The sequence below is a fragment of the Silurus aristotelis genome (genome assembly GCF_946808225.1).
Source record: "Silurus aristotelis genome assembly, chromosome: 24".
In the NCBI taxonomy this organism is placed as follows: domain Eukaryota; kingdom Metazoa; phylum Chordata; class Actinopteri; order Siluriformes; family Siluridae; genus Silurus; species Silurus aristotelis.
In genome coordinates this window covers 4,860,016-4,870,015 of record NC_139597.1, presented here as the reverse complement: position 1 = coordinate 4,870,015, position 10,000 = coordinate 4,860,016, and the positions used below count along the sequence as shown (strand labels likewise).

Below are 10,000 nucleotides of genomic sequence, written 5' to 3'. Positions count from 1 at the left end.
TGTATTTTCAAAACAGGAGTATACCAGCATGTAGTAAAATAAAGGACTCTGTGACTGGAAAATGATGGCCATTTATGCAGTCCCCAATTCTCATCTTGATTGCCACGTATTTTCTGTTCAAAAATTGCCAATCTAATTAATCAGATCCCATTCTACAAAAACGCCACCTATTATCAATCAGGCCACAGTTGATCAGTTCCTGCCAAAAATGCTACTATAACATGCCAGACTACAGATATACAAACTACATTCTCAATTTTAATACAAGTAAACAAAAAGTTTATTAGATCCTGCCCCAAATACTAATGTTACCATCAGACCACAGTCCCATAGTTCTTCCCTCAATACTTCTTTAAGCATCAGTCCATAGGTCCCTAGAGTTACTCTCAAATTCTACTGTAACCATCTGATCACAGGTCCATAGAGTTACTTTCAAATGCTACTGTAACCATCTGATCACAGGTCCATAGTTCTACTCTCAAATTCTTTTGTAACCATCAGACCACAGATCCATTGTTTTACCCTGAAATGCTACTGCAATCTTTAGATCACAGGTCCATAGTTCCTTTCTTAAATTCTACTGTAACCATTAGATCACATGTCCATAGATCCTCCCTCAAATTCTACTGTAGTCATCAGATCACAGGTCTATATTTTCTCACTGAAATACTACTGTAACCATCAGACACTGGTCCATAGTTTTACCCTGAAATGCCACTGTAACCATCAAATCACAGGTCCATAGTTTTACTTTAATATGTTACTGTATTGATCAGACCACAGGTCCATAGTTCCTTCTTCTAAAAGCTGTTGTAACCATCAAACTACATTTCCATAGTTCAACCCTCAAATGCCACTGTAAGCATTAGAACACAAGTCAATAGTTCTGGACTGGACATAGTCCTGGAACTGCACCAGTTCCATAATTCCTGTTAAAATGGCACTCTAACAAATCAGACTACTACTAGTTCTACTGTTGCTGCCTCCAATGCTACTGTAAAAAAGCAACGCATGATCTTGGGGTTCCTGCCTCAATATCAATAATTACAATGGAGATAACAGCTACATTTTCAATCCCGGCCCTTCTTTCACCCCTTTATTTACCTGTGTATAGACCCCCAATCCCTGAACTCATTCTTATCCAAAAATCCTCTCATACACCACAGCGCCACCCACCCAGGCTTTTTATTCTTTTTGTCTCCGTCATCCACAAAGCCATCTTTTGTGCTCTCCCCACACTCTGTAATGAAAGTGTGATTGAAGGGTCGAAGACGCAAGCGCTGATAAAAAGACATTCGGTAATTAATGTGAAGAAGTTGGCTCTAGCCGCTCAGCCGAGGCTCATCCAAGCATTCTTGGATGAATCAGAGCTCACAGCCTGAATGGAAGGGCTTATTAGTGTCCACCTGCAGATAGGCTTTTTCTAATCACGAGAGAAAACTGAGGGAAAATGGTCACTAGCGGCAGGGCTGGTTACTTGAAGGGAAAAGGAAGTCAAAGCAGAGGTTGCAAAAGGCATTTGGGAATATATAAAAGGATTTTCTTTAGGTTGATTCATAACTGGGATGATAAGCAAAACACGTTTGTTCACAGGACATGGCTGGCATCGAATTTGAGAATGAATCGTGTGTGTTAGAGCAAACCTGCCTTTAACAGCTTTATACTTCTTACATGTACCTTACAGCACAGTGAAATTATTTCGTTGCATACTCCAGCAATGTTAGGAAGCTGTAGTCAGCCACAATACAGCGCCCCTGGAGCACAGAGGGTTAAAAGGCCTTGCTCAGGTGCGCCCAAGAGTGGCAGCTTGGCGATACCAGGGCTTGAACCCCCAACCCTCCGATCAGTAAACCAAAGCCTTAACCACTGCGCTCCCACCTCCCCAATTACAGAGAAATCCTTTGAAACAGATCAGAAAGCTGGGCCATCCTCCATTTTGTTTTATTCAGTGCATCAGAACTTTTCTTGCAAAGTTTTGCTCAGGATATCTACATGCATGGATGGATGGACAGCCCTGTGGCTGTCTTCACTGGCTTAGACTCCATGTTGTCTGTCTCAAAACTCTCTCTAAAAAAAAACACTAGAAGAAGCAGGACCCTGTCTCGGTAAGCAATAAACCAGACGCCCCAACCCATTATCCAAAAACATTTTTTCCCAGGAAACTCTTGTCACTATGAAAAAAAACCAAGCCCAGCCTGCAGACTGGAGAGTCTCTGGACCCGGTTCAAGGATGTATTCTGGGGAGATGATGTGCTTTTGCTCTCCCTTCTTGTCCTCTTGTGTCAGTCCCTAAACAAACAGAAAAATTCCAGCTATTTTATTTTTCTCCTGGGGGCAGCTGTAACAAAAGAGCAAAAAAAAAGGAGAGAGAAAGAAGAAGAAAAAAAAAGAAAGCAAACATGTTGGTGTTGGCGTGGAGGCTGTGACTCGACGGTCCCACTCTAGGGAAGTCGGGTGGGAACGAGGGTCCCCCTCTTGGACCTGGCCCACGCCGGAGGGACTTGGTTTTCCTCGGCATTTTTTTTCTCGTTTTTGCTTCAGGCAGGCTATCTCGCGCCACTAAAAAGCACATGCGTAATTGAAAAAGTTGGGCAGTGTGCAACGGTGTGGCTAGTGGTAATTAAAACAGGGGGTGTGTGTGTGTGTGGAGGGGGGGGTAGTGGGAAAGAAAGTGTGTGTGTGGTGGGAAGGGGGACTTGTTTGGGAAACTGTGAAGTGCGGTGGGTGGAGCTGGAGCTGAGGACCGCTCCCGTCTTGGGAGGGAAGTGTGTGTGTGTTTGTGTGTGTGTGTGTGTGTGTGTGTGTGTGCGAGGCCTGTTTGGATGCATGTACTGGCGGCGGTTTGTGTTAATGTGTGGCAACCTGGGGCAGGTCACTCTCTCCTCGTTCAGCATGCTCGCTGCTGGCATACATCTCGCTCGACTCTCGCGGTAAACAACACATTGCTTCACAGTTGGACTGCTACGGCCAAAAAAAAAAAAAAGCAAAGCCCCAGAGGAAGTTTTCTGCGTTTCTTTTTATTCTCCTTCGCGTAGTCGGACTTGCTGAGCGCTTCGGCACAGGGACACAAAAGCACAGAGCTGAGAGTCTGTCATGTGGAAGAGACAAACAGGCCTTGCTGTCGCTTGGCTGAACTTAAGGCAGTGGAAAGGAGCTTGCCATAAAACACATGCCCAGCAATGGCCTGAACAATCTGGTTTCACCAATCCCCTATCAGAGGCTCTAAGCTGAACAGCAGAACGGTTCAGAAGTTCTAGATGAGATGGGAGCCATTGTTTCAGAATGATATATTTTTTTTTACAAGTTTAAGAAGATGATCCAAACAGATGCAAGTGCAATGGGGCAGTAGAAAGTCAGTCAAGCTCTAATGTGTGACAGTCAAAAATCTTAGTCTTCCATGTTCTAAAAATGCCCTAAATGTAGACCTGAAAAAAGGAAGGCATTTCCAGGTCTATTAAACAAGCTAAGCCTTAACAACCCTTTTCACAAGCAGGTTTCGCAAGCAGGTTCTGATCAGGTGGTAGCTCAGTGGATACAGTTCTGGGTTACTGATCAGCAGGGAGGGAGTTCAAGTCCCAGAATCACCAAAGCTGCCTCATGTATGACCTCTTAGCAAGGTCCTTAACACTCTGTGCTCTAGGGGCACTGTGTCATAGCTGACCCCAGCTCCCTAACATCGACATGATATGCGAAGTAAGTGTTTCACAGTATTGTAAATTCCACGTGTCAGGTACAAAGCACATTCTTGCAATTGCTTTTGCATTATGATCACAGGCATGAGTCTCAGAGTACACTGAGGTCTATGGTGGCGGAGACACTCACTGCAGCCGGGTTTGTAGTTGAAGCCTGGGGGCAGAAGGAATCCTTGCTGGGCTGCGGCTGCTGCCAGAGTCCTCTGATCTGGAGGGAAAACAGGAATCATCAGAGGTGGCAGCTGACCCTGGACCTGCTGAAGAGATAGAGAGACAGAGGGAGACAGAAAGGAAATGTCGGTATGTCGGCCAACAGTGACACAGCCAGAACAGACAAAACGACAAGGGATCAAATAAACACACACACACACAATCACAGTCTCTCCTGCACCTGTCCCCTGACAAGAGGAGCAGAAACGACACCCCATCACTGCCAAACCCACCACGTCACATGGAGCAGCTCCCGAAAACTCCTGCAACATCTGGGCCCACTGTGCTCGGCGAGATGCCATACCTCTTCACAAGGTTTCAGGGATTTTTTTTTTTTTAAAAGAGAGAAAGAAGAGAAAGAGAAAAAAAAAGCACACTCTTGCAGACAAAAAAAAATAAATAAAAAACCAGAAGCCAGCGACTTTGGCAAGAAGCAAGTCTGAAGCGCATGGGTGTGGGGAAGGAGAGGACAGATGGTTCTACTGATGAGAGCACTGCCAGGAAAACACAAAGGCTCCAGAAGTGACATCAGTGACTGTGCGAATGTGAACGTGTCGGGACGCTCGCAGACAGAGTCGGCGAGGTGAGGCGATGAGCCGGGCTGGCAGGGTTCTGTGCATCTGATTTTTCCGAGCTATAGAAAGACAGTCCTGTGCACTAACCACAGCATTTAAAGCATACGAAGATGGAAACTCGATCTCGCTCTTTTTCTCGTTTTCCTCAGTAATCTCTCAGTCCCACCACAGCGTCTAGGGCCGCTTGCCTTCTCACCACACCATAATTACCCCACCATTTTGGTGAACCACAAAACGGCGGGAACTCGTGCTCCCCGGGACTGATCAAATCAGATGTTAGTGCTGCTTTTGTTTTCTGTTTCTTCACCCCCCCCCCCTTCTTCTTTTTCCACCACGTTCCGATAAGCCCCCTGTGAGTAAGAATCACAAGCGCTACGCTACTGTTCTGTCTTTCAGTCCTTAATTGGACATATGCTCCTTTGGTGCTGCCTCTATCTCGGCATGCTGCTACGGTTCTGCGGCATCTCTGCGGTCATGTCGGTACCGGGCTAGCGTGTGCTAATGATCGCGTGCGTGTACAACACTAACGCTGATGCTCTGGAGGTTTGACGGCTATCGCATGCTCCGCTTGTGAGCAGCACACACACACACACACACACACACACACACACACACACACACACACACACACACACACACACACACACACACACACACATATATGCACACTCATGAAAAATATGAGGAGCAGGTATACCCCCTCCAAACAGCCTATGAAAGTGTTTTCAGGCTAAAGGTTTAGCCAGAGCTGAATATGGACGGTATTAAAAATAAAACACGACAAATGACCTCCCTTTGAAGGAGCTCTGAGAAGGATAGATCCACTGATAGTACTGTAAATTTGTGTAATTACTACATGGTTGGGTTGGATATATTCACACGTTAAAAATATGAATTAATAGCTTCTTCCTTTTCATATTTTGATTTACAACATTATCATAATTGGCTTTATATTAACATATTGAGAGAAAACCGGTCGTTCTATGTAAAAAAACAAACAGATATCGGGCACCCCCGTAAAACCAAAATGGCATGAGCCTTATTTTATATCACCTGTGCGAAGATTTACTCAGGCCACTAATCGAGATTACATTATGACCCCCTGCCTAATATTGTGTTGGCCCCCCTTTCGCTACTAAAACAGTCCTGACCCATTGAGCATTAACAGCTTTAACTTCTTCAGCGATCTGAGCTGCAGGAGCTCGTCTGTTGGATCGGACCATACGGCCCAACATTCAGCCTCAGCCGCCCATGACCCTGTCGCTGGTTCACCACTGTCCCTTCCTTAGACCACTTTTTCTGCAGATCAGGAACATGTCACAACAGCTGCAGTTTTGGAGGTGCTCTGACCCAGTTGTCTAGACATCCCAATTTGTCCCTCACACTCCTTACACCACACTTCCTTTGCCCATTTTTCCTGCTTCTAACATCTACATGTTCACTTGCTGCCTAATAAATATATCCACCCACTAACAGGTGCCATCATAAAGAGATCATGAGTGTTCTTCACTTCACTGCTCATAATGTTATAATGTCAAATGTTTTGCCTGACCTGTTCGTGAATCTGAGTATTGAATTTTTTTGATGACAAGGTGAAGTTCTCTGGAAGTAGACATTGTGTTTGAGCTCTGTGTCGAACTGTTTCGAACCCGCATTGGCACAGGGTGCGCTTAAAAATTGTTACTTGATCATTTAGATGTTAGAATATTTGACCCGCTCTTAAAGTTCAGGTGCTGAAAATTTGGAGTTGGGCGACAGTATTTCCGTTCCACGTACCGAAACACTTGGCATGTTCCAGTGGACTATTGGCGCTGTAGGTGATCTAAAAACACCAGGCAGGGGAATGGGACTGAGCCTGAACAATGCCTGGAGGGATCTGATGGCAGTCCAGAAACCCATTTCAGCGAGATTGCCAAAACAGCTGGTCTTCACTCACACACACACACACACACACACACACACACACACACACACACACACACACACACACAAGCAACAACAAGCGGATGATACATACAGTATATTTATACCCACATATATCTAAGGAGGCTTTATAAACTGGCCAGACTGATCATTTGCTTTCCTGTGGTCATATTCGTCCATTGCTCTCATGGCCTTTCTTCTCTGTTTAGCTCTCTCTTGAATGCTGCAGGACATTCCAGAATACTGCAGAGAATCAAACGAGCCTGGGACGAGGGCTCGGTGGAAAAAAAAAAAAGGACGAAAGAACGAAGAAACGCCACTAATCCTGGCCTTCAACAGCTGCCTATTTTATATTGCATTCCATTATGCCTCTTTTCTCTCGCTGCTTTTCTCTCCTTCATAAAACAGAAGGAATCATTGTTCGAAAGGTCCGTGTTTAAGCGAACTTGCTCTTTTGTCAAGAGCCTTAATGAAGAAACAACTGAACTTGTCTTCAAGAGATTACGTTTTAAATTAAGATAACAAAAAAAATATTCATGCGCTATAAAAAAAAACGAAAAAAAAAAAAAAAAACCCCGTCCTGTTTGTGTAATACAGTACGAGACAGTTGTTAGGAATCAAAGCATCTGGCGGATGATGAAGATGGTGATGAAGATGATGAAATTTTGCAAATCTGTCAAGAAAGATTTCTGGAGGAACGATCTAAGAAATATATTCAACTCCTGAAGTTGTACATAAAGAAGAAGTGGGATCTAACAGCTCCAGGACCGCTGGATTGCAAGTCTTCTAATCAAGACAGCACAGAAAAGAAAAAAAAAAAAAAAAAAAACGAATTATTTGCAGCTTAGAAGACAACATGAGAGGAACTTTTTCTTGTAGGACTTTTTGATGCGAGAAAAAGGGAGCGCGAGTGCAAGAAGAGGAAGAAAAAAAAATAATAATTAAACCATAAATAAATAAATAAATAAAGGGAGGAGGGGGGAAAAAAAGTGGAAAGTTGGCAGCGAACTGACTCGGAGTGTCTCGCCAGGCGGCACAGCTTGAACTTAAAGCTTTTTGAACATAATGAAGATGTGCCGATAATTAACATATGTAGTGTGAACAGGTTTGCTGGCAAAGGAGAGAGAAAAACTCCAAGGTAAAGTTATTATTAGGGAGTAATTAGCTCTATGAAGTAAATGAGTGGAACAATAGCTGCCAGCATTGACAATATGGCACACATCTTAGTGAGCGGAGAAGTACAGTGGCAGAAAGTGTGGGTCCCACAGCTAAAATCTGTTTCCAGCCATATGCTCCGGCAATTAAAGCCGAGCCTCCGTGACCTGCTGCCGAAAAGGGGAAATGCAGGCATATAACCAATAATTAATTTGTATAGCTGCGTGGCTAGCGCTTAATATCATCCTGCTGGTTGTCGACGGCAGCCGTTAACTCGGGCTCCTGTCGGTGGACGCATGCTTTCTCTCCGAAGCACCTTCTTCACGCCTCGTTGATTTCTCCCGACTGCACGCTTCATTCGTCGGACTCGTTTTAATAAGATCACTAAATACGCGCACACTGTTTCGACGGCGGTTCGGAAGAATTCTCTGTCGATTCTCTGCAAAGCCTCAACCTTGCAATTCTTCTGTAACTACTAACAGACATCCATTTTCAACCTCTTTTTTTTTCCTCCCCACAAAGTATTCTAGCGTTTTTTTTCAGACGGACAGCCCTTTATTTTTCTGTGAGCCAAGGGCACCTTTGGCTGATTAGCGGCTAATGAAATTGAGTGGCAGGCCTGTGCCGGCGCTGCCTGCCTTTTATAAGCCCTCCATTAGGCGCGAGTGCAGGCGGTGCGTCATCCGGCCGCCGTAGGTGGGCATAGCACGGTGCCCATCTGCTCCGCTGCCTGCGTGTCCTTCCTCAAATAGCTCCCATTAGCTGGCGAGCCGAGACGAGAGCGTCCCCTGCCTTTTGCCGTGGCACACAGTGCCGATACCCTTGACCAGGGTTTGGTGATTAGGCTTGCGATGGGGTGAAGCCGCTTGCTTTCATGGCCTTTGCCTCGCGAGCTGCACTCGTAATTGGACAAATCAGATTTTGCGTGCGTTGCTGCAAAGGTTTCGGAGTTGTGTAGCGATGAATGCTACATATACGCAATCGAAGAAGGCTCTATGGGCTGTAAGCATTCGAACTAGAGATTAATATCAATGCTAACACCCAGTCCAACCCCATATGCATAAATCTTTTTTTTTTTTATCTCACGACTCTGTACAAAGTCGCACGAATGAACAGACGACACAAAGTGACAGAACGTAAAGCAGACGGCAAACTGTGCTCAGGGAAGATCTCAAGAGGTGGAACAGCATCTGCCTACAATCCGAGTCACCTGATGAAACATCTTGCTAGCAGCGCACGCTGGCTAGGTGAGAGAAATGTCTACAGATTTAAATATTACACATTCCTGATCACCAGCCGTTACTGAGCGTCGTCAAAGACGTACTTTACATACAACTGAAATCAAATGTTTCCCGATGATTCCTAAAGCCATCCTTTTCCTAAGGACTCGTGTAGCATCCTTGCGTCTGTGAAGAGGGAACCTGTTTTCTCCTCTCACACAACCTGCTTAGCCTCTTCACAGTGAAGAGAAAACACCAATTACATTCATTTAGGTGTAATGAGACAAATTAAACAATTACACAGCCAATTTGGTTAGCCGCTCCCATGCGCCGGCGCCCCGAACTAATGCGGATGAGAGTCTAGCTGTCTTCTTTGCTTGCTCTAGAAGCGAGGTCGATTCGAACCTAGCGCCGTTCGGCTACCTAACTCGGTTTACAGGTGGACGATAAATGTGATTTGTGCGCACCCGCTGTTAGCCCCTGCAGGTGTGGACGGAAATCTTAACCAAGTTGAGATCATGTGCGATTCCGATTTAGCGCGTCTTGCTTTGAGTTAGAGGCTGGGCTCTGTTTAAAAAACGTCTGGATGAAGTGAACGCGGATCAAATTAGCCGGCCGCTTCGTCACGGGAGGCCCGGTCACCCACTCGTCTCTCGCAGAGGCTTCATGCAGAGAGAGTGGCGAAAGCAAGTACGGCAAATCCTCTGACACCGGTGTGGCTTCCCACGGAGCCGGAGGAGGTGTGCTGAGAAAAGCTGCTAATGAGAAAACGAGGCTGCGCGCTGAGAGGAAGTGGCTTTTGGAACAGAGAGGCTTTAATAAGAGTCAGCCAGCAGGCAGCGGCCGTGCTCACCCAAAGGCCTCGCTGTTATGCTTCTGCTTCACCATGCAAATGTATTATGGATGCCCGTGTGTGTGTATGTGTGTGTGGATGTGTGAGCCTTCAGTCGCTCACTAGGTGCTTTCTATTTATCCGCACCTCTGAAGCCGCTCACTCGGCGGTAATACCAGGGGTCCGAAGCCTTTAATGTGAATGAATGCAAAAATGCTATCCTGTATATGTGTAAGTATGTGAGTGTGTAAGTCTGTGAATTTAAGTGTGCTGCCCCAGGAGCTGCAAGACATCGCCCCCAAAGGGAGGTGTGCTGTGTTTGTGCTTAAAGTTCGCTCGGAGGAGCCACTTGAAGAGTTTACCAAGTTTCCCCACAAGGAGCAAATCTTTCAA

The 10,000-nt window shown here is 45.6% G+C and overlaps 1 protein-coding gene across 28 annotated transcripts in view; it reads right to left on the bottom strand.

Annotated features, from left to right (window-relative positions):
* The window catches only part of sox5 (SRY-box transcription factor 5), a 244,954-nt gene that overhangs the window by 34,917 nt on the left and 200,037 nt on the right, over positions 1 to 10,000 (bottom strand). For 16 of the 28 annotated variants that reach the window (XM_083527975.1, XM_083527961.1, XM_083527953.1 and 13 more), the window contains one exon: positions 3,823 to 3,949. In XM_083527975.1, the coding sequence (XP_083384101.1) occupies positions 3,823 to 3,949 (127 nt within the window). The remainder of the gene's footprint in view (positions 1 to 3,822; positions 3,950 to 10,000) is intronic. The other 12 variants (XM_083527977.1, XM_083527964.1, XM_083527960.1 and 9 more) reach the window with 1 other exon arrangement.